The 27,670-nt window shown below is 43.3% G+C and overlaps 2 protein-coding genes across 2 annotated transcripts in view; both read right to left on the bottom strand.

The window, feature by feature from the left end:
• rcan2.L (regulator of calcineurin 2 L homeolog) overlaps positions 1-11,797 on the bottom strand; it is a 60,119-nt gene extending 48,322 nt beyond the window's left edge. Inside the window, exon 1 of the mRNA XM_018264075.2 lies at positions 11,659-11,797. The gene's annotated coding sequence lies outside the window, so the exon portion shown is untranslated. The remainder of the gene's footprint in view (positions 1-11,658) is intronic.
• Positions 11,798-21,490: 9,693 nt separating this feature from the next.
• LOC121393953 (palmitoyltransferase ZDHHC20-A-like) lies at positions 21,491-22,547 on the bottom strand. The gene has a single exon (XM_041563811.1). The coding sequence runs from the start codon at positions 22,545-22,547 to the stop codon at positions 21,570-21,572; it is 978 nt and encodes a 325-aa protein (XP_041419745.1). The 3' UTR covers positions 21,491-21,569.
• Between the last annotated feature and the right edge of the window lie 5,123 nt (positions 22,548-27,670).

Below are 27,670 nucleotides of genomic sequence, written 5' to 3'. Positions count from 1 at the left end.
ATTGCTTTTCATCTGAGCTAGAAAGTTATAACCTTATTAAAATACCAGAGCAGTGCCGCAGGCATTCCTCATAGTATTACTAGTTTAAGCCATGCTTATTTCTCAAAGAAACTGCCGCCGTGCTGATAACTCACATACAGAACCAGTAACAGAACACGAGGCTAATGACAGCAGCTGAGGAGGGGTTTAGCCCACAAGCAGGAAACAAAGATGAGAATACTGAATTTTAAGTACAGCAGCTTTGTGACTTGAGTATCGCATACTGGTTTACTGTGCCTTTAATTTTGGTTATTTTATAAAAAACACAGACATATACAAAATACCTTTCATAAAGCAATGGATTTTATTTGAGGTTTTATCCTCTACACAGGAATCACACGAGTGATTTTACATCAGATTTCGTGGGTCAGATTTTATGTGATCCTCCATGCCACAAGCTACGTCGTGCAACGCTGCGCAACAGCACAAGCTTTTGTAGGATGCTACAAAATCTAATGCCCCTAGGCTAAGAGCAGGACTCCATGGGCGATTCCGCCGCGCTGTGCAAAAACACAGGCGTCATGTCGGATGCGACGGAAATAAGGTAAGTAATGCTATTGTCGATCGTGTCGAATTGTTGATGCGATGCATCAACGCTGTGACACAATCCGACAATAGAATTATTTACCTTATTTCTGTCGGATACGACGTGACGCCTGCGTTTTCGCGCAGTGCGTCAGATCACGGCGGATTCGTCCGTGGAGTCCTGCCCTAAAATGTAAAGTCGGATCAGATAAGTCGGATGGGGTCTTTGGGCAGGACTACATGGACGTTTTCTGCACGATCTGATGCGCTGCAACAAAACGCCGGAGTGAAATCGCATGCGAAGAAAATAAGGTAAGTAATGGAAATGTCAGATGAAAAATTTTACATAGAGTTTACGCATCTGATCAGTCCCATTGTTTATTAACCCACACAACAACATTAGACTTGTAGGATGCATTTTGTCGATCCGACACCATCCTACATAAGCGGTCATGTAGTTCAGGTCATGTGCGTTCTGATTTTATGCGTTCAGCCGCAGGGGAGCCCAGGAGTAGACGCGCTGAATTATTTTCAATGCGGCTGTACTCACACAGACACATGTAAGCACCGAACGCAGGTTGGGACTCAGCATGATGCATTTTACCTGCGTTCGGAGCTTACATGCGTTTGTGTGAGTACAGCCGCATTGAGAATTCAGCGCGTCTACTCCTGCGCTCCCCTGCTGAACGCATAAAACCGGAACGCAGGGGAGCTTCAAACGCCCGTGAGTAAGGGCCATAAGAAGGACACTCCATACTAGCAACAGGTGCTACAAGGTGCATTGTAGGCATAAAAACAAGGTGATGCATGTAAGCCCTATGATTACTGGGTGAAGACCCTTGTAAAGAAAGAATTAATTAGAATAACTTCAGACAGCTGGTTTAATGAAAATTTAGTAAACAAATTTGTTATTGTTTTTTTTTATAGAAAATATCAGAGTTAACAGCCAATTTTGGGGAAATACCATTTTCCCTGGAAAGATCCACTGGAAGTAATGGGTCGTTAACATTTTGCATTTATCATTTATAGTATTTCATAGGCTTTGCTAAATATTTAATGGCTAGCCAAGGTCCTTTCCTTAAGCCTCTGGTGCCAGAGAGCTTAAGTGGGTGGGGAGGGAGGCTTTTCCCATTAATAGGTTAAAGGGAAACTAAAATCAAAAGCACAGAAAGAGTAGCTGTTACAGAAACATATTAAAAGGGATCCCGAGAGGTTTCAGATTTTTAACAGGTGTGTGCCAGTGTGGTTTTGAAATCTTTCTGCCCCCAGCAAGAGTTATCTCTGGCTTGGGTGGGAGCAATACTAGTGACACAGGAGGTATAGTAGTATCTGTAGTGGGAGGGATAGTAGTGGCACAGGAGGCATAGTAAAACCCTTAAGAATGAGGGGCAAATTTACCTAGGGTCGACTATCGAGGGTTAATTAACCCTCGATATTCGACTGCCGAATTTATATCCTTCGACTTCGGATATCGAAGTCGAAGGATATAGCGCAATTCGTTCGAAGGATCAAAGGAATAATCGTTCGATCGAACGATTCAAAGGATTTTAATCAATCAATCGAAGGATTATCCTTCGATCAGAAAATTGTTAGGAAGCCTATGGGGACCTTCCCCATAGGCTAACATTGGCCTCGGTAGGTTTTAGGTGGCGAACTAGGGGGGTCAAAGTTTTTTTTAAAGAGACAGTACTTTCACTATCGAATGGTTGAATAGTCGAACGATTTTTCGAAGTCGAAGGTTGAAGTAGCCCATTCGATGGTCGAAGTAGCCAAAAAAAAACTTTGAAATCCGAACTATTTTTCCTCTATTCCTTCACTCTAACTAAGTAAATGGGCCCCATAGAGTAGTCCTTTAGGGTAATGGCCCATGGGGTGATTTATGAGGTTCATGGGCAAGCAGCAAAATTCTTGCAATTGTCCCGCCATTGTCCTAAAGCTAAATCACATAGCCTGTCCGCTCATGGGTCCTTCGATTAATGCTTGAAAATAGGCCATTGAGAATTTCTGAGCAATAATCGCCTGATTCCAAAATTCAACATCATGGTCCTGACAATGGGGGGACAATTCCAAGCGTTTTGCCCCATGTGCCATTGGACTTAATATTTGGAGGAAAGTTATGTATATTTTTAGCATTTATTTATTTACTTTTAAACTCTTAAGGGTACTACACTCAGACATTCAATCTTCTGCTGCCCCAGATTGGGGCAGAATCAGCAGCTTAGATGGGCCTGTGTTTGGCCAGCCTAACAGTGCTGCATACACTACCCACCAAGTGAGACAAACATGAACAATTTGGGATTACTTCTACCAAATACATGTCACCCCTGAGAGGCCACAAGAATGTGACCAATGAATGCAGCCTATAATAGTGGTATATACAGTACAACGCAAATCATTATACAATATATTCATACATATTCAGGTGCTGTACTGCCAAATTACAAAGTCCAACCTTCTCCATATAATAAAGGGAAAGGACATGGTGGAAGATCTGAAACACTAAAGCTATACAAATAGGGTAATAAAGGTGTACTTGACTTTACAATTTAATTTTAGTATGTTGTAGACATTGGTATTCTAAGACAATTTGCATTTGTTTATTTCTTTAAATTGTATAATTTTTATTTCTTGTTGTATGACATTTTCTGTTACCTGGTTGCTACGCAATTCGAAGAAGGAGTCAGCACTCAGCAACGGAAACTTACTTGAGGAAAGGCTGATGTAGGCCTGAAACGTCGCTGTATTTCTGTCCTATACAAGCCCTTTTGCCAATAAAGGCTTTTTAAGAAATTTTCTGAACGTGTGGTGCTGTCTATCTGGGAAAATTGGACCTGGTTGCTACGGCTTAATTACCCTACCATCCAGATCAGAACAGAAGAAATGGTGACCCACACAGAAAGATAAGCAGCAAAAAATAACAATCAGAAGCCTCACAATCAGTTTTTTGTTGTTTTGCAACGGCAGGCTGAAAATAAAACATAGTTAACGTCAAAACCATACAAAATAAAATCTAAAATAAACTGCATAGAATATGTTCACATAAAAAAGGATTTAGAGGTCAATGTCTCCTTTAGAACAAAATAAGTCAAATGTATCCTTTCCAGAATATAGGGCAGATACAGTTCAGACCAACAAGGGCATTTTTAACTGATTTAATGATGAACGGTTTTCAATTCCATTAGGTAAGTGCCTGAATCTGGTGAACGGAGTAACCTTGCTAAAACACTCCATTGTTATATAAGGTTCCATTATTTTTGCATTTGAATTATAAGCCTACAGAACAAGTGTGAAGGGGGGTTGATTTACATAGTGCTGTCCCTAGAGCACTGTTGCAGTCAAAATGCCCTACGTTCAATACCACTGGCACAGGGGCAAATTCAGGTGGCTTGCTACAAAATCTCACTTGCTGGACTGCCATATTTTCAGGTGAAACTTGTTTGCATAAAAGCCAAAGTGCCCAAATCACCCAGTTTTCACTTAAAGGGGTGGTTCGGCTTTAAGTTAATGTTTAGTATGTAACAGAATGGCTAATTCTAACCAACATTTCAATTAGTCTTTGTTTTTTCTTTTTTATAGTTTTTAATTATTTGCCTTCTTTTCTGACTCTTTCCAGCTTTCAAATGGGGGTCACTGACACCATCTAAAAAACAAATGCTCTGTAAGGCTACAAATGTATTGTTATTGCTACTTTTAATTACTTATCTTTCTAGTCAGACCCTCTACTCTTCAAATTCCAGTCTCTTACTCAAATCAGTGCATGGCTGCTAGGCTAATTTGGACTCTAGCAACCAGATTGCTTAAAATGCAAACTAGAGAGCTGATAAATAAAAAGGTCAAATCCACAAATATTAAAAAATTAAGACCAATTGTAAATTGTCTCAGAATACCACTCTCTACATCATATTTCATTTTAAAATCTGACATGGGGCTAGACATATTGTCAGTTTCCCAGCTGCCCCCAGTCATGTGATTTGTGCTCTGATAAACTTCAATCACTCTTTACTGCTGTACTGCAAGTTGGAGTGATATCACCTCCCTCCCTTTCCCCCCAGCAGCCGAACAATGGGAAAGTAACCTGATAGCAGCTCCCTAAAGGTGGCCATACATGGAGAGATCCGCTCGTTTGGTGATGTCGGCAAACAAGCGGATCTCTCCCCGATATGCCCACCTTGAGGTGGGCAATATCGTGATGATCCGATCGTGGGCCCAACGATCGGATCCTAACGAATAGTAACGGGCGGTCAAATTGCGGGACCACATCAATGAACAGATGAGCCCGCGATCCGACGGGATTTTTAGTCCCATCTGATCGAGATCTGGCCGACTTTCGGCCAGATCTCGATCAGGGAAGCCCGTTGGGGGGCCCCCATACACGGGCCAATAAGCTGCCGACTTGGTCTGTCTGCAGCTTTTATTGGCCCGTGTATGGCCACCTTTACACAAGATAACAGCTGCCTGGTAGATATAAGAGCAGCACTCAATAGTAATATCCAGGTCCCACTGCAACCTCATTCAGTTGCATTTAGTAGGAGAAACAACAGCCTGCCAGAAAGCAGTTCCATCCTAAAGTGCTGGCTCTTTCTGAAAGCACATGACCAGGCAAAATGACCTGAGATGGCGCCTACACACCAATATTACAAATAAAAAAAAATACACTTGCTGGTTCAGGAATTCCATTTTATATTGTAGAATTAATTATTTGCGGTGTAAACAGTGTAATTTAGAAATAAAAACTACATCATAAAAATCATGACAGAATCCCTTTAAAGGTGAACAACAGTTAAATCTATCGAATGGATGTGTTTTCATGCGGTACTGTAACTGAATCGGGCCAGCAAGGTGACATTCCTGCAGAGACAGTGTCTCAAGTTAGGTGTAATGCAGTTAAGCAACGTGACGTCTCAGTTTGATGTTATATATTTCTCCTGATTGTCTATTTAGCTCAACAAGACCGATTTGTCAGCAAATGTTTTAATGGGCTGCACTGCAACTGGCTACTGAGGGGATGAATATTTAATAAGGTGCAAATTCACCCTTGTCTCAAGGCACGTAGTAAGTGCATATAGAATTTCTACACAAAATGGGATCATCAACGGATACTGTTCATTAGATTCTTAAAGCGGTTTGCTCCGGGCCACGTCAGTGAAACGATCCCTGTCCCCAATTTCATCTGCGCAGTATTGGATCTTTAGTTCTGCTTGTTAGAAAGGCATTACACGGGCCAGCATTGGAATATAAATATGATACATGCTGTGTATTGAGTTCCTTGCACAGAAGAACAAGCATACACTCATCTCTGGGTAAAATGGGCCAAATCTGCGGAGTGCAATGGGCAGATGACATTCCATGCAAATGACTGTCAATTTATTCATTTAGAGTTAAAGAATATGCAGGTTATTTATTCTAGTGCAAGGTTGGACTGGGCCAGCGGGACACCGGGAAAAAAATCTGGTGGGTCCTGACCCAGGTCAGCTCCCCCCACTGGGAACTTTGGGTGCCAGATCTAATCAGCAAGGAAGGAGTTAAGTAACGTGGTTTGTGGCGGGGGGGAAGTGCATTTAAAGAGTGGCATCTGGAGATTGCGACTAGGGTGTGAGGCCCCGAGGTGGCAGCCCTGGTGGGTGCAGAACCAGAGCCGGAACTAGGGGTAGGCAGAAGAGGCATGTGCCTAGGGTGCAAAGCTTGGGGGAACTTACACTTGCAACTTTTTTCCCCAGCACAGGGTGCTCCAGAAAGGAACTAAAATACTACACCATATTTCTGTTTCTTACTTTCGCCGCTTGCTTCAAGCGTTGATCCAAAATTTTTTAATGTGATATTTGTATTCAGCTGAGAGATTAAAAAAGGAACAGCAGGAGAAAGCCATTCTGAAGGACTAAATATTCCTAAAATGTATTATCTTGTTGTTTTATTGTTATATGGCACCAGGCATGAACCTTCCATGTCGCCTACCCCTAGTTCGGCAGTGTTACCTCACTGATGGGGTCAAGTGAGTTCCTGATGATGCGTGCCTATCTGCGCATGCTCGCTGGCGTATGGCCGAGCGTACAGTTGTGTGCGGCAGGGGCAGAGAGGGTGCGGCAACTGGCCGGGTTGCTCAGAACACCCCAGTCTGATGCTAAGTTAGGAATACCCTTGATGGACTAGGACCGGAGGGTGCATGTGGATAATAGACTTAGCTGTAGCAAGCAATGGCAGTCAACAGTAGAAAGGACCAGAATGGTATTGTCCTGTATTAAGACAGAAATAAATTCAGGGAAGGAGAGGGTAATGCTCCCATTTAAACTGGTAAGGCTCCATATACAATATGCAGTGCAGTTTTGGTCTCCAACTGAGAAGATAAACTGGGCTGATAAAAGACTGTTTACACAGGAGAAGAGAAACTTTACAGGGGGGATACGAACACTGTGTATAAATATAGTCTGCTCCTTAATCAGCAGTAGACCTTTCTAGAGGACACAAGGAAGACACTTGGGATTAGAAGAGAGGAGAATTCATCTTAAGGTGCGAAAAGGGTTTTTTACAGTGACAGATGCAGAATTCTCTCCCAGAAGTGGTTGAACTGGCAGGGAAATGGGGATATCTTTATAGCAAGAGATAAATACAAGGTCGCTGGGTGCTCCTAATGCAGTGTTGATGCAGGTAATTGCCTGATTTTTGTTATATAGGAAGATTTTTTTTGGGTGCAGGTCTGGTGCCTCAGAGGGTATTTTTTTTGCAGATTAACTAGATGATAAATATTATTTATGCATACACTTGATGAGCATGTGTTCTTATGTATGCTTCGTTAAGTCCAGTGCCATGCAGGTTGTTTTGGCAACCACTGTGATGTGTGGCTGTGAGGAGAAGTACATTGGAAACAAACTGCTCACAGCAGAAACACTGCCACTATTCAATTATAGACGGTCTTTAAAAACTGTGAGGTATAATGGCTTAACAAATTTAATACAAGACGGAACAGGGACTACAATTTTCATATGGATATTTCTGTATATTTAGCAGCTATGTGGAGTGTACTGAAACACTTCCTGGTTGCCATGATTACATGATGTCACTTCCTGCTTCTTTGTTGGAAGCACATATGTTGCCTTGTTTTCTAATCTTACCCAGCTAGTTTAAGGGCCGGTGACACACAATAAATGACCGACTGTTGAGGCGTGCTACATTACTCACTGAAACACAAACACACAGCTGCTTATCATCCCAATGTCATTTGAAACCATACCAAACCAGCAGAGGAAACAGTGCAGTCTGTATCATAACTGATTAAAAAAATCTCCCATATCAGTTATAACCCCAATTTCTCTTTTGATTTTAGACAAGCTTAGCTTCTCAACAGCAGCCCAGATCACACTGAGCATGTGCAGTGCCACTGACACTCAAAAGTTGGCCTAAGAAGAACAGAAGATTGAAGGCATGGACCATTACTGTTATAAGGCTGTCAGTAGATAAAATAAAAGAATTTTACTTACCTACTTGACATAAATTCTCTTTCTTCTAGTCCCGACATGTCAGTACACACCCTGTACTGACATGGAGGGACACAGAAGAAGCAGCATTTCTAGATATTCTCTTTTAGGCTTCAGCTCTACTTTAAAGTCTTGGCAGTAGATTTAGTAACAGCAGTGCTTATTCACTCCAGTGCAGTTAACTGCAACAACCAACCATAGTTTGTTCTCATCACACTACAAGCTAAAATACAAAGAAAATATATGCTTGGTCGCTATGGGCAACTGCACTGGTGCAATTTTGCACTTATTATAGTACGGTCATCCACTGGAATTTGTGACCAGCAACCTTGCTCCTTTATATGGCCATGGGTCACTGTGAACATCAATGCAAGTTTTTCCAATGAATTTATCCGGTGGGGCAATTGGAAGTTACTGGACACCACAGCAAACTGTTTTTAAAGGAGAACTAAACCCTAAAAATTAATGTGGCTCCAAATGCCATATTTTATATACTGATCTTATTGCAGCCTAAAGTTTCAGCTTGTCAATAGCAGCAATGATCCAGTACTTTAAACTTGGGGGCCACTATCTTGGAATGTGTCTGTGACACTCACATGCTCAGTGGGCTCTGAGCAGCTGTTGAGAAGATAAGCTTAAGGCTAAGGCCACACTAGGCGATAGCGCCACGATTTGACTCGTGGCGACTTTTCGCCGCGACTTTTAAGCCGCAATCGCTGGGGAAACTTTTGCGCTGGCGTCTATGGGGAATCGCATAAAATCGCCAGCGTAAAAACACACGCGGCGATCTTTTTTCTATTGTCGCTCGAAATCGCCTAGCAAGGCAATTTCGAGCGACAGTAGAGAAAAGATCGCCGCGTGTGTTTTTACGCTGGCGATTTTACGCGATTCCCCATAGACGCCAGCGCAAAAGTTTCCCCAGCGATTGCTTAAAAGTCGCGACGAAAAGTCGCAGCGAGTCAAATCGCGGCGCTATCGCCTAGTGTGGCCTTAGCCTAAGGGGTCCTTGCAAATTATCAAGCAGAAAATGAGGTTGGTCTGTAATATAAGCTGATGCTACAGGGTTGATTATTAAATTCTGATGCTAATTGCACTGGTTTCTGTGCTGCCATGTAGTAATTATCTGTATTAATTACTAATCAGCCTTATATTGTGACATTTTTATTCTATGTGTACTGTTTATTGTGAGTGTGTCCCTAAACTCAGTATGTGACAGCAGCACAGAGCATGTGCAGTAAATCAGCAGAAAAGAAGATGGGGAGCTACTGGGGCATCTTTGGAGACACAAATGATTTCTGCTATAGGGCTGTGGAAGCCCAAAACATAATGTACAACTTTTCTAGCCTACTTCTTTAGTTAAGCTTTAGTTCTCCTTTAAGCCCCCCTAACACTCCAGGAAGATGACCTGTTAGTGCAGGTATGGGATCTGTTACCCGAAACCCTTTATCCAGGAAGTTCCAAATTAGGAAAGGCCACCTCGCATAGAATCCATTATAATCAAATAACCCAAATTTTCAAAAATGATTTCCCAAACAAACTGATTCTTACACGACAGAGAAGCAGTTAGTGTTTTTTATTCCCTATCGGACTCCTGAGTTATGAGGGTGCTGTGTAATTTGCCAATGCAGCGCCAGTAATCTTATTGCATCTTATCCTGAGACTCATTACAGTAGCTTTACACTGATTTTATCCTCAGCTCCACAGCCCATCATAACCCCGAGTGCCTTATACAGCCCCCTGAGCTAGTTCCTAATAGTCTCCCCGTGTTCCCACCAGTTGCATGTCTCTCCATGTCTGCTCTGCTGGGTACCTGCTCCCCTTTCCTCTATGTCTGCTATGACATTTCTGATTAATACAGTGCAGTATCTGTGTATACTATGTGACCCTACACAGCATTCTCTCTCTGAGCCAATAATCTTCTCTCAATTACAGAGAGTCTCTCCCCAATGGACTCTCTCATTATCTTCCTGTCAAACATCCTCTACTTGTCCCCCCATACACTTTTCCCAATATATATCTCCCCATATATTTCCTTCCAAACTAATATCTTCTCCCACACAGCACCTTTCATCAAATACTCTCTCCTTCCCCAGTATCCTCTGCCCTTGTTTCTCCCTATCTAGTATCTCCTCCCAGTATATTCCCACATACTCCGCACCTACACTGCTTTCCCTCCCTCATATACTCCCCCCCACCCTTCATTCGCCCTTCCTCATACACTGTCTCCTTCCCTTGTGCTGTGTCCTCTACACACTGCCCCCCACCCTAGGTTTGTCTCCCAAATACAATGTGCCCCTCACCTACACTCTCCAGTTTATCTGCAATCAGAGCTGCCCCTCTACTGCAACTGTCCTTGAATCTTCCAATGGTCTGATAACCATACTCTGAACTCTCAATCCTGTACTCTTATCACCCCCTATTCTCTGACCACCTTGCACTATATCCCCATAATTACTTTCCCCACACCCTGTACAGTCATTCCCATACAATTTCTCACCTATAAGCACTTTCCCAGTACTTTGCCCCATACAATTACCCTACACACTCTCCCAACCCAGCACTCTGTCCCCATAACCACTCTCCCTTCCAGGCCCGGACTGACAATCTGTGGGTTATGGCAAATGCCAGAGGGGCTGCTGTAGGATGCCATAGACCAGGGATCCCCAACCTTTACAACCCGTGAGCAACATTCAGAAGTAAAAGGAGTTGGGGAGCAACACTAGCATGAAAAATGTTCCTGGGGTGCCAAATAAGTGCTGTGATTGGCCATTTAGTAGCCCCTATGCGGATTGTCAACCTACATTGAGGCTCTGTTTGGCAGTGCACCTGGTTTTTATACAACCAAAACTTGCATCCAAGTCTGGAATTCAAAAATAAGCACCTGTTTTGAGGACACTGAGAGCACTGAGAGGGGTTGGAGAGCAACATGTTACTCACGAGTTACTGGTTGGGGATCACTGCTATAGACAGTCACTATTTAAAAGGCTGGTGAGGGAGCTGTTTGGGCCTCTGTGTGCATGAAATGCTGGTGTCTAGTTTGATTCTCAGTCCAGACCTGCTCCTTTCCCTGTCTCTACCCAGACATTTATTCCCTTAATTACAGTCCCCCCCTACCGTACTCTCTCCTGACCCTGAACTGTCTCCTCCACACCTCCTCCTCCCCCTCCCCTGTATTGTCTCCCATTTACACTCGTATTAGACTATTAGACACTTACTGTTCTGTGTGCCCCATATAGTGTCTTCCAATTCCATTTCCCAATACACTGCCCCCCCATACACACTCTCTACCTATCCTGCTCTCCCTTTCCTCATGTCCATCATTCTCTCCCCAATATATTCTGCCTCCTCCATACTCTCTGCCCCCCACTCAGTCTTCCATTTACACTCCCTGACATTACCCTTCGCCCCAGTGCCCTCCCTGTCCCTAGTCTCTCGCTACACTATTCCCGTCTCTCACACACACACCATCTCCACCCACATTGCGCTCTGCCCCAGGACACTCTCTCCCGACCCCGACTTGTCTCCCGCGCACACTCTCCCTCTTTCCCCCTAGCATCTCACCAGTCCCTATCATGCCCCATCCTCCCCTCCTACCGAGCCCTGAATCCCTCCCCCCCCCCAGTACCTGCTGCTGCAGCTGCTGCCCCCGGTCTCACACAGCGGATGAGTCTGGTTGGAGTTCTCTGGCCGCACTCACTCACTCACTCTCTCACTCACACACATACAGCTCCTGTATAATCTGTCCCCGCCCTCCCAGCAAACTGACAGTTCCTGCAGCCAATTGGTGGGCTCTCTCACTCGCCTCAACCAATCCCAGGCGCCTGCTCTCGCTGCTAGTGGACTGCTCATGTCAGGTACTGTACCCACTGTATTTATCTACTGACACACCTGCCCTCATTGCTATGCCAACTGTACCCTCAGTATTGAGCTCCTGACTGATTATCACTCTCCGTTATCAGCTGTACCCAGTGTTGTACCCAGTGTAGTACTGCTCTCAGCTAGTGGCACTGCCAAGCTCAGGCATCACGTGGTGTAACAATTGCTTCTCTCAGATAATGTCAGTTCCCTCCTCAATCACCTGCGCCAGTGTAACTGTCTGACACCTTCATGCAGTAAAGCTCAGCACGAGCCACTCCCCTCCCCCTCCTCTCAGGTACGTGCAGCGGTGTCTGTCCCATTATCTTGTTGTCCCAGTGACCCAGTTGTGCTGCTGCTCAGAGGCTGAACGTGACACAGACTCCCGGGGTGTCCGACAAACAGGGCGGAATTAGGTGGCGCATTTGGAGGTGGGAATTGTTTGGGGAAACTCATTTCCCAGAGATATTTACATTTAAATCCCCAGTGACTGCACAAGCGCAAATTGTACAGTGTGAGCCCAAAGCTGGGCCCCATCCAACACTGATCTGGATCAGACATGATATTCTCAGACAATTTGCAATTCATTTTTATTTTATATCATTTGTGGATTTCAGTTATTAACTTTGTATTCAGCAGCTCCCAGCAATTTCCGCATTCCGGTTGCTAAGGTCCAAATTCCCCTAGCAACCATCTACTGATTTAAAGAAGAGACTGGAATATGAACAGAAGAAGCCTGAATAGAAAAAAGTAGCAATAACAACACATTTGTAGCCTTACAGAGCATTTGTTTTTTAGATGGGGTCACTGACCCCCATTTGAAAGCTGGAAAAAGCCCAAATAATTAAGCTGGAAAATAATTTAAAATGCAGGTATGGGATCCTTTATCGGGAAACCCATTATTCAGAAAGATCCGAATTATGGAAGGGCCATCTCCCATAGACTTCATTTTATCCAAATAATTCAAATTGTTTAGCATAATTTCCTTTTTCTCTGTAATAATAAAACAGTAACTTGTACTTGATCCCAACTAAGATATAATTAATCCTTATTGGAGGCAAAACCAGCCTATTGGGTTTATTTCATGTTAACATGAATTTCTAGTAGACTTAAGGTATGAAGATCTAAATTACAGAAAGATCTGTTATCCTGCAAACCCCAGGTCCCAAGCATTCTGGATAACAGGTCCCATACCTGTACTATATAAAAAGACAAAATGAAGACTAAGAAGTTGCTTAGAATGAGCCATTCTATAACATACAAAAAGTTAACTTTTAAAGGAGAAGGAAAGCCCCAGGGCGCAAAACCCCTCCCCCCCCCTCCCCTGTGTTGCCCCCCTCCCTCCTCCCCCCTGGCCTACCTGTCCCCCTGGGCAAATGCCCCTAACTTGTTACTCACCCCTCTGCGCGGGTCCTGTCCACGGAGTTCACAGTCGCCATCTTCTCCCACGCGCGTCTTCTTCCTGCTCTGACCGGCGTCTTCTGGCGCATGCGCAGTAGGAACAGGCACCGGTACAGCTCTACTGCGCATGCGCCGAATGTCACGAAGTTTTCCGATTTCACTTCGTGACATTCGGCGCATGCGCAATAGAGCTGTACCGGTACCTGTTCCTACTGCGCATGCGCCAGAAGACGCCGGTCAGAGCAGGAAGAAGACGCGCGTGGGAGAAGATGGCGACTGTGAACTCCGTGGACAGGACCTGCGCAGAGGGGTGAGTAACAAGTTAGGGGCATTTGCCCAGGGGGACAGGTAGGCCAGGGGGGAGGAGGGAGGGGGGGCAACACAGGGGAGGGGGGGAGTGGGTTTGCGCCCTGGGGCTTTCCTTCTCCTTTAAAGGGGTGGTTCACCTTTACGTTAACTTTTAGTATATTATAGAATGGCCAAAATAAGCAATTTTGGTCATTATTTTTTTTTTTTAGTTTTTTAATTATTTGCCTTCTTCTTCTGACTCTTTTTTCAGCTTTCAAATGGGGGTCACTGACCCCATCTAAAAACAAATGCTCTGTAAGGCTACACATTTACTGTTATTACTGCTACTTTTGTTACTCTTCTTTCTATTTGGGCCCTCTACTATACATATTTAAGTCTCTTATTCAAATGAGTGCATGGTTGCTAAGGACAGGTGGACCCTAGCAACCAGATTGTTGTCAATGCAAACCGGAGAACTGCTGAATAAAAAGCTAAATAACTCAAAAACCTTTAATTGCAAATTGTCTCAGAATATCACTCTTACATCATACTAAAAGTTAACTCAAAGGCGAACAGCCCCTTTAACATCGCTAATTATCTGACCGTCAAATCTGTATTGCTGATCCTGACTATTGAAACAATGTAGCAGCAACCAGGAAATGAACGGACCTGAAAGAGAACTAGAGTAGAGAAACAAATAGCAACTGCTTTTTTAACTCATTGTAGAACCATTGATATAGTTTCATGACTGTATATTGGAAAGTTGCTTTCGATTAGGCAAAAAAGTTGGTTTTTGGGAGGGGTTCCCCTTTTAATATGTCCATGCAGACCTTTCACAATTTGGGTTTGCTTCCCTTTAATACGAGGGTCTCTGGTTACTCCACTTTGTTTCTAACCCATTATTCCCGGCGGATGCTCCTCTGTTCCCGAGTCCCTGATTATCCCTGGCGACTGTACAAGGAGCTTTATTTAATAAGCAGTTCACGTCCACAGATGCTCATCTGGCAATCAGTCGGCATGAGGTCCTAAATATTGCACAAAGGTCAGACGCTACAATGCTGGAAATGGCACACGCTGGAGCGATGGTGCTTAAAGGCAGTTACAATGTGATTAAACTGTTGGACCGACAAAAACAAACGCAATTTGTATGCCGTGAACAAGAGGAGGGACCAAGGAAAGAATATGTGATTAGTTAATGAATTCTTTCACTGCTGGGCTCCCTCTAAAGACTGGCCCGGTGCTGATTGCTGAACTTTAGAAAACGGAATATTTGATGCAGAAAAGTGCAATCTGTATGTTTAACGGGTGGTTTGCCTTTAAGTTAACTGTTTGTATGTTATAGGATGGTCAGTTGTAAGCAACTTTTCAATTGGACTTCATTTTTTCTTTTTTCTCGTTTTTGAAATATTAGTTTTCTTCTTCGGGCTGTTCCCAGCTTTCAAATGGGGGGGTCACAGAGCCCCATCTAAAAAACAAATGCTCTGTAAGGCTACAAATGTATTGTTATTGTTATTACTCATGTTTCTATTCAGGCCTCTCCTATTCATATTCCATTCTCTTATTCGAATCAGGTAATCAGGGTTCTAGGGTAATTTGGACCCTAGCAACCAGATATCTGAAACTGCAAACTGGAGAGCTGCTGAATAAAAAGCTAAATAACTCAAAAACCACAAATAATAAAAAATGAAAACCAATTACAAATTGTCTCAGAATATCCCTCTCTACATCATACTAAAAGTTAACTCAAAGGTGAACAATCTTTAAACTTTAAATCAGCGTTGTTTATACGACACACTAAACAGAGAACCCACCACCATTTAACAGAGAAACTGGATCCATCATCCTGGTAACAGCTGCCATGTCGGTTCTCACTTTTGCACCAATAGGACCCCACTCTCTCTGCATAGTCATGCTCACATGCTCCTTGCAGGTTCTGGACTAAGAATCAAAACAGGCCCTGGAATTTCAGGTACCAAGAGGCCCCAACAGGCCACACAGAGGCCCAAATAATCCTCCACCAGCCCACTAAATAGTGAGTGTCTATGGCATTTTACAGCAGCATTTGCCTGAACCCACAGATTGCCAGTCCGGTCCTGGCTCCTTGATATACCTCTGCCTACTGGCCACGAGGAAAGGGCCCTCTTCTCCCAAAAATGTGGATCAGCGGGTACAATGGAGCTTCTCAATCATTTCTATTACCTGTAAACAGCCATGCATTGATTTGAATAAGAGACTGGAATATGAATAGGAGAGGCCTGAATAGAAACATGAGTAATAAAAGTAGCTATAACAATACATTTGTAGCCTTACAGAGTATTTGGTTTCAGATGGGGTCCGGCGCCCCCATTGGAAATCTGGAAAGAGTCCGAAGAAGACAACAAATATTTCAAAAACTATAAAAATTAAAAAAATTAAGTCCATTTGAAAAGTTTCTTAGAATTGACCATTCTATGAAATACAGTTAACAGTTAAATGAAAGGTGAACCACCTTTTTATTTGTATTTTAGGTGGGGTCAGTGACCCCCATTTGAAAGCTGGGAAAAGTTAGAAGAAGGAGGCAAATCATTCAAAAACTATAAAAAAATAAAATAATTAAGACCAATTGAAAAAAGTTGCTTAGAACTGGCCATTCCATAAGATACTAAAAGGGCTGGTAGTGCCTGGGGCAAAAAATATTCTGCTGGGGCATGTTATTTATCCAAATTAGGGTTTCCCAGTCTGTGGCCCTTTGGCTCTTGCTCACTGACTTTAACAGCACTTGAAGGACTGAAGTTTGGGCAGAGGCTGTTATAAAATGCTCCTGCCATCATTTAGCATCAAGCGAGCCATCATTTACCCCCAAGCTCCCCATCTTTTAACATCAAGCTCACTATCATTTAGCCTCAAGCTTGCCATCACTTAGCCCCAAGCTCACCATCATTTAGCCCCAAGCTCACCATCATTTAGCCCAGGGCCGGATTTACATAGCGGATGCCCCTAGGCTCACTGCCGTTCATCGCCTCTCGCCTCTCCCCTTTATTCGTGCAAATGTTCATGGAGATTGTATCTCCTGCACATCCCCAGTGTTTTTGAACCAATGTGGGCGTGGTTGGGCAGCATGCCGCCCCCCTAAAATCCTGCCACCCTAGGCCCAGGCCTAGGTGGCCTTTCCACAAATCCGGGGCTGGATAGAAATGAGCTGGAGAGAGTGCAGAGACTAAGTGCAACTAAACTGGTTAGAGGGAGGGAAGAGTTAAATTATGAGGGGAGACTGTCAAGGATGGGGTTGTTTTCTCTGGAAAAAAGGCGCTTGCGAGGGGACACGATTACACTTTACAAGTACATTAGAGGACATTATAGACAAATAGCAGGGGACCTTTTTACCCATAAAGTAGATCACCGTACCAGAGGCCTCAGACTAGAAGAAAAGAAATTCAATTTGAAGCAACGTAGGGGTTCTTCACAGTCAGGACAGTGAGGTTGGGGAATGCACTGCCGGGTGATGTTGTGATGCTGATTCAGTTAATGACTATAAGAATGGCTTGGATGATTTTTTTGGACAGACATAATATCAAAGGCTATTGTGATACTTAACTCTATAGTTAGTATAGATATGGGTATATAGAATTTATGTGAAAGTAGAGAGGGGTGTGTGTATGGATGCTGGGTTTTCATTTGGAGGGGTTGAACTTGATGGACTTTGTCTTTTTTCAACCCGATTTAACTATGTAACTAACTATGTAACTATGAGAAACCGATTTCAGTGCAGAATTCTGCTGGAGCAGGACTACTAACTGATGCGTTTTGAAAAAAACATTTTTTCCCATGACAGTATCCCCTTAAACCCTGGATTTGTAACTCATCTGTTTTACTTTGGATAATGTACAGATACCTTGATGACCATTCCTCAGACTTTTATCCCCAGCCATGGCCTCTCCCCAAGGGAATAATTATGGGAGACCAGGAATAGTCAGTGCCTTAATGTGCCAAGCTTTCACTGGATTGTAAAATGCTTTCTAGTTTGAACTAAACAGAGTTCTAAAGTTGTCTTCTTCACAGTGACAATTAATTTGTTATTTTAGGGAATTTCTAATGATATTTCATGCACAGATACTAGGATTCTAGAGGAGATGCTAATTAGAGTGAGGCTCCAGATAACTCTAGTGTGGCAGACTGATTACATTTAGTGGTCCTTAGATAAACACTCCAGGAGCCAATGAAAAGCCTGTGCCTAACCCATGTCAATATGAGCACAGATCAACCATGCTGGTATTTCCCGTCTTCTTTGCCAACACCGGGCAGACTTGGCAGCTGACAATTAGAGCTCACTATGAAGGAAGGGGCTCAAGATTGTAGGAGTCAGTGTATTTGCTCTTAAACTGTAAAGTTCCACAATTGTGATCCAAATTCTTAAAAAAATTCATGAGTGGCTGGTCACATAATGAACAAGTTTATTGTGTTAAAGGGATACTGTCATGAGAAAAAATTTTCATCAGTTAATAGTGCTGCTCCAGCAGAATTCTTTGCTGAAATCCATTTCTCAAAAGCGCAAACAGATTTTTTTATATTCAATTTTGAAATCTGACATGGGGCTAGACATATTGTCAATTTCCCAGCTGCCCCAAGTCATGTGACTTGTGCTCTGATAAACTTCAATCATTCTTTACTGCTGTACTGCAAGTTGGAGTGATATCACCCCCTCCCCCCCCCAGTAGCCAAACAAAAGAACAATGGGAAGGTAACCAGATAACAGCTCCCTAAGGGCTATTCCACACGGGGAGATAGCGTTTGCGGCGACAAAGCGCCGCGACAGTCGCCGCGACCGGCGCAGGCGACAGTTTTGTATGGGCGCCTATGTAAAAACGCCTGTGCTAACCACACGAGGCGATGCGCTTTTCAACAGTCGCCTGAAAATGCCTCGCCAGGCTTTTTCAGGCGACTGTTGAAAAGCGCATCGCCTCGTGTGGTTAGCACAGGCGTTTTTACATAGGCGCCCATACAAAACTGTCGCCTGCGCCGGTCGCGGCGACTGTCGCGGCGCTTTGACGCCGCGACCGCAAACGCGTCGCTATCTCCCCGTGTGGACTAGCCCTAAAGCTGGCCATAGATGTTGAGATTTTTAAAAGATCAGATCCTGATCGTGAGACCACGATCTTCTCAGAACGATCGTACGAATCTACCATCAACTAAAAAGACCAATTTACCAGGAAAACAAAGGGGAGCTGCCTGCTTGGCCCTGCAAACATAGAGAGATTGCACTGGGACCGACAAAGATTTTTTGACCTGGCCGATCAATTTCCCGACAGATGTCGGCCGAAAAATCGTAAGATGTACGATCGTTCGAATACCACTAACCGCACGATAATTTCGAAGGATTGGTCGGGCTTCCCTAAAATCGGTCGTTCGGCAAGAAGAATCGTCGCGTCTATGGGGACCTTAACAGAAGATAACAGTTGCCTGGTAGATCTAAGAACAACACTCAATAGTAAAAACCCATGTCTCACTGAGACACATTCAGTTACATTGAGAAGGAAAAACAGCAGCCTGCCAGAAAGCATTTCTCTCCTAAAGTGCAGGCACAAGTCACATGACTGGGGGCAGCTGGGAAATTGACAAAATGTAAAAAAATCTGTTTGCTCTTTTGAGAAATGGATTTCAGTGCAGAATTCTGCTGGAGTAGCACTATTAACTGATGTGTTTTGAAAAAAACATGTTTTCCGATGACAGGATCCCTTTAACCACTCTCATACAACTATATAGATCTCTCTCTCTCTCTTTGGCTTGGCCCCGCGCTGCACATCTAATACTCAGCATCAGGATGTCCTACAGCAGAAGCCTCCATGCAGCTGTTAATGAGCTGTACCATTCAGCTCCCCTTGTTAAAGGAACCTAAGGAAACACCCCATGTGGGACACTAAGCACGAGGAGAGCTGTCTGCTCAAGTTAAACTTGCAATCCAAAAATTCCCACCTACCAAATACATCTAAAACAGTTATCAGAAATCATCTAATGATAATGGTCCACCCACTCTACCCCCTTCGGTTTCGATGTTCTACATCACAACTATCCAACTGGAGGCCTGCAAACCAGATATAGACCTCCAAGGGATTTGTATTGCCCCTACCCACACTGTCTGCTCATGGATCTACATAGATTTTTCTTTGTATGACGTCTTTATTTTAATATAATTCAGCCCTTGAACATTGATCATTGTTTTGAATCATTTGCTTTCCTCTTCTGACTTTTTCAGCATTCAAATGGGGGTCACTGACCCTGCCAAAAACCTGTTGCTCTGAGAGGCTACAATTTAATGTTATTTTTACTTTTTATTGCTTATCTTTCTATTCAGACCCTCTCCTATTCATTTTCCAGTCTCTCATTCAAACCCCTGCTTGGTTGCTATGGTAAATTTCATCCTGGCAACCAGACAGCTTCTGAAATTCTAAAAATTCTAAACTGAAGATCTGCTGAACAGAAAGATTAATAATTAAAAAAAAATAAATAAAGACCGATTACAAATTGTACTCTCTGTGAACATGTCATTTAATTTAAGTGAAGAGATTTTTTATATATAACCAATTTTTAACTTCACATGAACTTTAGTAGGAAAAACCCTCTAAAACCTTAGGGACAATGTGTTACTGTAAGTGTTGGAGAGATTATTTGGGGACTATACACCAGTGAGCCCCAAGCAGTGGTTTGGCAGATGTTTCTTGCCACCCACTTTGATGTTGCTCTCAGCGGCCTCAAAGGCAGGGCTTGTATTTAATTGCTTGCTTGGAGGCACAAAGGCACCAGTTTACTGCAAGCATAGCCCTTGTTTAGCCCAAGGAATTTTGCTCTCCGAGACCTTCTACAACTGGATGAGACTCCTGGGTATGAGGTTGGAGACCTCAGTTATACAGAATTCCACTGGAAGTAACACAACCCTGTAGGGCACAAGACTGACAACACTGAGCCCCTTGGCATGAGTTTTTTGGCCTTTGATTACATTTGGGGTGGGAATTTACTTAAAAAGGCCAGAAATGCACCTTTGTGTTTGGCATTTCGGACGGACTGGATGGTGGTGACTACAGTGGAACAGTCATATCTCCAAGCAGATACGGCAATCCATGACTCCTGAATTACAGTTATTTGCCCAAATGGAAGAGCTTTGTCTATAGCAATAGGAATAAACAGATTATTATATAAATCTGTGAGTGACAGCTTGTCCCTATGAGTTAACCCATTAGTATAAACTCTGTAGTAGAATTCTAGGCCAAAAACAGGTGAGAATTAGTGATGTGCGGGTCCAGATCTTTTGGACCTACACCCAACTCTAACCCACCCTCACCCAACCCAGCTCGGCTCCTCCTTTTAATAACCGGCACCCGCTCGCAGTGACGTAACTAAAGGGGCAGAGCCGGCAGAAATCTATAAATGGAGGAGCCGGAATTGTTAGGTCGACCCAAAGATTTGATGCAGCACCCTGCCTGAACCTTGCCCGAACCCTGCCGGACCCGCGGGTATACCCTCACATCACTAGTGAGAATAGTATTGGTTTCTTAGCAGAGCTGCCAGACAAGTCAGATGTGCATCCCTTAAACAATAACCAACCCAACCTGAAACCTAAGCCTTCAAGACTACATGTCCCATCCAGCCAGAAGTGGTTGTGGCATGAAAGTCAAGGAGACATATTTTACATAATTTGGGGTGAACAGGGCAGTAAATGCCACTCTTTATACCAGAGACAACTCCCAGGCTCAATTTTTCTAGTTTAGAAATGTCATTGCCCTTTCTCAAAACTACTAAATGACCTATTGCACACTTCTAGTGCCTGGGTATATTAAAAGAAAAACACTGACATGATACAGTTACATATAATGTACTTTTATTAAAGCAATAAAACTTTTATTACAATAATAATAATAAAACAATATCATATTCGGGGGGAGGGGGAATTCCTTCCTGACTCCAAATTGGCAATCGCACCAGTCCCTGGTCAACTTGTATTATAAGTTATCTTCCATAACCCTATATTCCCTCATTTGGGGGTTTGGCAAAAGCAGCATTTTTCTCTATATCTTCTGTGGCCTCACCCATTGGGAATGAGAAGCCATCTCCTAAACTGCTGAAGATTGGGAGGAACCAGTATTTCTTTTCATTGCCAAACACTTCTCTCAGATTCTTGCTGAAGCCCAAGTTATAGGGATTATTCTCCTCAGTTGTGTCATCAGCTATGTTATCATTTTCCTCTCTAGAAGTTACATTTGTTAAAGCCAGTTCAGACTGACCAAGGCAAAATAGAAATAGGATTATAGAGAAGATTGTGGTCAGGCAGAACAGCACAATGATGGGGACTTTGGATGGGCTGTTGGGCAGCTGATGAGTCCAGAATAGTATGGAGAAATGAAGCGACACTGCACTAGTGAATATGCACAATAGCATTGCATACGTCAGGCACAGGAGGAAGAACTTGTAGTTGGAGAATCCCACACAGTTGTTTAGAAATACGCAGTGATGATCCAGTTTCAGTATACAGACGTTACACACTGGGCAATGGTGGCACCTGTCTGGCTTTAACATTTGGCATGTGGCACAGTACCGAACATCTCCTTTTGGATCCTTAGTATAAATAGGCAAGTCTTTAGCCGTACGAATGAGGATCTCCTGCAGCACTTGTGGCCTCTCATCACTCAGGTACAGCTGCTTGTCAGACTCCGATGGGCGGAATTTTTCAGGAGGGACAACGGGAGGCATCATAACAGTCCGGAGATAGCACCACACGCACAGGAGGAACAAAAGGTGGAAAATCACCAGGAAAGTCACCTTTGCCTCTAATAACTGTACAGTGAATATGCACAGCTCCACCACAAATATATAATAGCAGGTAGCAAGGAGTCCAATGATGAATATAGGCAGGACCCGGCCGGCCTTCCTCTCGCCAGAATAGTCTTTTTCTTCTTCTGTTTCATTAATTGTTATCTTAGTATCTTTCTCTTCTTTTGACATAATTATAGTTTTGAAATAACGATAAAAAGTAAGAAAAAATTCAAAAATCGATAAGACTGAGTCTCTGATGTTTCACCACCAGCGCTCGTAGGTCTTATGACAAAGCAAGTAAGCGAGTAACATCAGTAAACAACTCTCCTCTTTATGACATCACAATGCACTCTGTATTCTCCTCTTTATGACATCACAATGCTCTCTGTATTCTTAGCCAATAGGAAGCCAGATGAAAATGATCTGCAGATCAACAACTTTTCATGTACCTTAGGGTAAACAATGTAACCATAGAAACCAACTGACATGCCACTCCCACCATTCCTGCAGTGCAACTCACATTTCCATATATTTAACCTGCCAACAGTGTTACAGATTTAATGATCATTACTAATTATTTTGGCAGAATAACAGTGACTGGAAAGTTCAAAGAATTTTGCCCAATAAAGAGATCATTGGGTGCTATTTACTGATTTCTTCTCATTTCTTCCTTATTTCCTACTGAATGTCCCTTAGTAACAGGCTGGGGATACAGGCACAGGGAATCTATGAACTGCTGATGTACCACAGAGCTTACAGTTATGGCAGCCCAAATCCATAGGAAGTGGACAGAATTATGGTAACAGTTTGGCCTTGTCATTCACTCATTACCCAACCACACCAGTGTCCCCCACTCTGACCAGTACCCCAAAATCCCATTTGTCCTACTATCACATCCCATTGCCCCTATTGTACGGACCCTGTCACATTGGGATAGTTTGTCCTTGTAGAATATTATGCACTGAAATTAGGAATTTGCTCTATATTCATAAATTATTTCTAACAAGTTTCATTTGATTTTCCAGTGTATATTGTGTGCACAAGATGGCAGCCCATGTACAAATACAGATGGGTTGTATACACAGAATCTCCAAAACCCTTTATTTCCACCATTGCAGGATACTGAGCTCATTAACAGGATTAATTAGGAGAGTGAAAAGAGATAAGAAAGCTTAGCAAGGCAAAAGGAACAGATACAGTTGTCATTTTATGAGACCCAGATATATGTTTGTTAACTTTTTGTTTTTGTATGTTTCGAGTGTCAGAATGGTTAATAACTTTGTGCATTTTCATTCTGCTAATACTATTGCTAGAAAGGGTGTGCTTTATGTGTGCTAGTGTAGGGGACTGATAAATAGTTTCCCCTTTTTTATTGTGCAGTCCCTTAAAGTTTGGCCCCTAAAGTGCCCCTTAGTTTATGGAGGGAGTAATGTTCCCCTTCCTGTTTCAGCTTGTGACCTTTAGAGTTCCCTGGTTTAGCCACAAAGTGGCAGTGGGCAAGGGAGTCAAGAGTGGAACCTCAATCTAGTGAAGGATTTAGCAAGTGGCGAGCCATCTCCTGTTATAGGTCTCTCTAGGAGGGACAGTTAGGTTCAGGGCTATTTAGACCAGTCTTGGGCTCCACCAAGGAGTGTTAGAGGGGCTAGATTCCCAGTGTTCCCATACTTTATTTGTGCTAGTGTAGGGGACTGATAAATAGTTTCCCCTTTTTTATTGTGCAGTCCCTTAAAGTTTGGCCACTAAAGTGCCCCTTAGTTTATGGAGGGAGTAATGTTCCTCTTCCTGGTTCAGATCAGAGTTTCCTTAAATGAGAAGGATCTAGGGGTTTTTGTAGATAATAAGTTGTCTAATTCTGGGCAGTGTCATTCTGTGGCTACTAAAGCAAATAAAGTTCTGTCTTGCATAAAAAAGGGCATTAACTCAAGGGATCAAAACATAATTATACCTCTTTATAGGTCCCTGGTAAGGCCTCATCTGGAGTATGGGGGGCAGTTTTGGACTCCAGTCCTTAAGAGGGATAGAAACAGGGCCGGATTTACATAGCGGATGCCCCTAGGCCCATTGCCGTTCATCGCCCCTCCCCTTTATTCGTGCAAATGTTCATGGAGATTGTATCTCCTGCACATCCCCAGTGTTTTTGAACCAATGTGGCCGTGGTTGGGCAGCATGCCGCCCCCCTAAAATCCTGCCACCCTAGGCCCGGGCCTAGGTGGCCTTTCCACAAATCCGGGCCTGATTTAGCCCCAAGCTTGCCATCACTTAGCCCCAAGCTCACCATCATTTAGCCCCAAACTCGCCATCATTTAGCCCCAAGCTTGCCATCATTTAGCCCCAAGCTCGCCATGACTTAGCCCCAAGCTTGCCATCATTTAGTCCCAAGCTCGCCATTACTTAGCCCCAAGCTTGCCATCATTTAGCCCCAAGCTTGCCATCATTTAGCCCCAAGCTCGCCATCACTTAGCCTCAAGCTTGCCATCACTTAGCCCCAAGCTCATCATCATTTAGCCCCAAGCTCCCCATCACTTAGCTGCAAGCTCACCATCATTTAGCCCCAAACCACCATCACTTAGCCCCAAGCTTGCCATCATTTCGCCCCAAGCTCGCCATCATTTAGCCCCAAGCGTGCCATCATTTTGCCCCAAGCTTTCCATCATTTAGCCCCAAACTCACCATCATTTAGCCCCAAGCTTGCCATCATTTAGCCCCATGCTCGCCATGACTTAGCCACAAGCTCGCCATCATTTAGCCCCAAGCTCGTCATTACTTAGCCCCAAGCTTGCCATCATTTAGCCCCAAGCTTGCCATCATTTAGCCCCAAGCTCGCCATTACTTAGCCCCAAGCTCGCCATCATTTAGCCCCAAGCTCGCCATGATTTAGCCCCAAGCTTGCCATCATTTACCCCCAAGCTCACCATCACTGGATTGTACCTTTACTACAAGGCTGAAGCTTTTCCATTCAATGTTATTGCACAAATGTTCAATTTGACTTGACCTTTCCAGGTGTTCCGGCCCTCAGCACAGAGCAGCATTTGCTGTACCTCCGGGGACTGTACCAAGAGGAGAATAAGAATGGAAACTTTTCCTGGAGATGGAAGGAAAGCTTCTCATGATTGAAACCTCTAAGGGCTTATTTACTAAAGGAGTGATAAAGGCAAACAAAAATTGGTGCAATCGACTGTGCTTTTTTTTTTATATACCAAAAATGCATAAATTTGCCTTTTACTTGTGGTAACGATTATACCTCAATAAGAACAAAATCCTTAAAGGAATAGTTCAGTGTGAAAATAAAAACTGGGTAAATAGTCACTGATTGGTTACTGCTTGGTAACCAATCAGTGGAAACCAAGAGAGCTGAAAAGTAGCAGGAAGTAGTGTTCTGGCTATTATTTTACACATCCAGTCACTCCAGCCTTTATACATTACATTTTTGCCTTACTAACTATATTAGATACATTTTTATTTTGCACAGCCTATTTATTTACCCAGTTTTATTCTTATACTGAACAATTCCTTTAAGAAGGAATCTCATCAACCGTTCCTCCCGGTATGCACTAAAAAGGTCCAACTATTGTTTTTAACCCCCTTATAATAGATCAGTGCAGTACAGGTCCATCAGTACAGGTTCTGATCTTGGGTTATTATAGAGCCAGACAGGGTGCAGATCAGAGAGAAACAGTATTAGGCTGGTGTTGGAGAGCAATGAGCGGAGCCCTGGGACCTGCTGCTAATGGAGATGACTCTGAGCAGAGTGGCCAGGGATATAAACACGTCACCGGCTCTGCTCTCAGCTTCCAAGCCAGGTATTTACATTGGGGATTCAAATCTACTATATTGCTACCTGCCATTGGCTGCTGAATATTGGAACCAATCAGGGGAGTCTTGTCTGGGGACCAGATTTTTCACCCCCTAAAAGGGGTGGTTTGCTGAGAAAATGGGAGTGGTTTGGGGGTTTGACATAATTGGATGCGTCTGGGTTCTAATTAGGCAACAGCAGAAAAGCAGTATGCATCTTCATTTACATTTCCACACCTTGACAAGTCACCCTTTGCCTACTCGCTAATGACTGTAATCATGAAATACTACTACAGGTATGGGACCTGTTATCCAGAATACTCGGGAAATGGGATTTTCTGGATAAGGGGCTGGTTTTGCCTCCTATAAGGATTAATTATATCTTAGTTCGGATCAAGTACAAGCGACTGTTCTACTGTTTACTGTTTTAGTTGACGAGGAAACTTCGGGCGACTTCGGAAAATGAAGCGATCCGAGTGCCATCCCACCAGCGATTTAAATTCTAGCAGGCGGGAAGGCAGTTCTGGGAGATTAGTCCCGCGAAGAAGAGGCGATTTGTCGCTGGGCGACTAATCTCCCCAAATCTTCACGTGTGTTTCTGCCCTTATTATTACAGGAGTGGGATCAGTTATCCGGAAACCCTTTATCCAGAAAGCTCCGAATGACGAAATAGGTGTCTCCCATAGACTCCATTTAATCCAAATAATCCATATTTTTAATAAATGATTTCCTTTTTCTCTGTAATAATACAACAGTCGCTTGTACTTGATCTCATCTAAAATATAATTAATCCTTATTGGAGGCAAAACCAGCCTATTGGGTTTATTTAATGTTTACATGATTTTCTAGTAGACTTAAGATATGAAGATCCAAATTATGGAAAGATCAATTATCCAGAAAATCCCAGGTCCCTGACATCCTGGATAACAGGTCCCATACCTATACTGAGAAAAAGGAAATCATTTTTAAAAAATCTGGATTATTTGGATTAAATGGAGTCTATGAGAGACACCTATTCGGTAATTCTGAGCTTTCTGGATAAAGGGTTTTTCCGGATAACGGATCCAGTACCTGTACTACTTTCTTCTGATGCGATAACAAAATGCCCAAAGAAATCTACCCCCATGATTTATTTCTGAACTACAATTCCCAGCATGCACCCAGCATTCAAGCACAAATACTATAAACATTACCAGGGAAAAGTAGCCAAACAAATTTCCATACAGACCAGAGTTTGTTGGATACAAAATGTCACACGATTCAGCAGTTTGCCTTTAATTCTCTTCTTATTAAAATAACATTAGTGGAGCAAAAGGAAAGAATGGGGATTTGTCATAGCAATTATTCAATCCCTTTAAATGTTGAATTTTGCATTTCTAAATGTTGAGTACAGCCCGTTTGCGCATATATTACATGGGAATGTCAGGATGAATACGCCAGGCGGGCGCCAGTACGTAGCAATGGGGGGGCTGCATGCGTGATGCACGGATTTAGGACAACACATCTGCATTAAAAAGGTC

This window comes from Xenopus laevis, chromosome 5L (assembly GCF_017654675.1).
Source record: "Xenopus laevis strain J_2021 chromosome 5L, Xenopus_laevis_v10.1, whole genome shotgun sequence".
Lineage (NCBI taxonomy): Eukaryota > Metazoa > Chordata > Amphibia > Anura > Pipidae > Xenopus > Xenopus laevis.
Note: the sequence above shows the minus strand (reverse complement) of the source record. Positions and strands in the feature narration are given on the sequence as shown.

Bases quoted from the DNA above. Each gene is read 5' to 3' on its own strand.
- LOC121393953 (XM_041563811.1), bottom strand. From the start codon at position 22,547: ATGTCAAAAGAAGAGAAAGATACTAAGATAACAATTAATGAAACAGAA.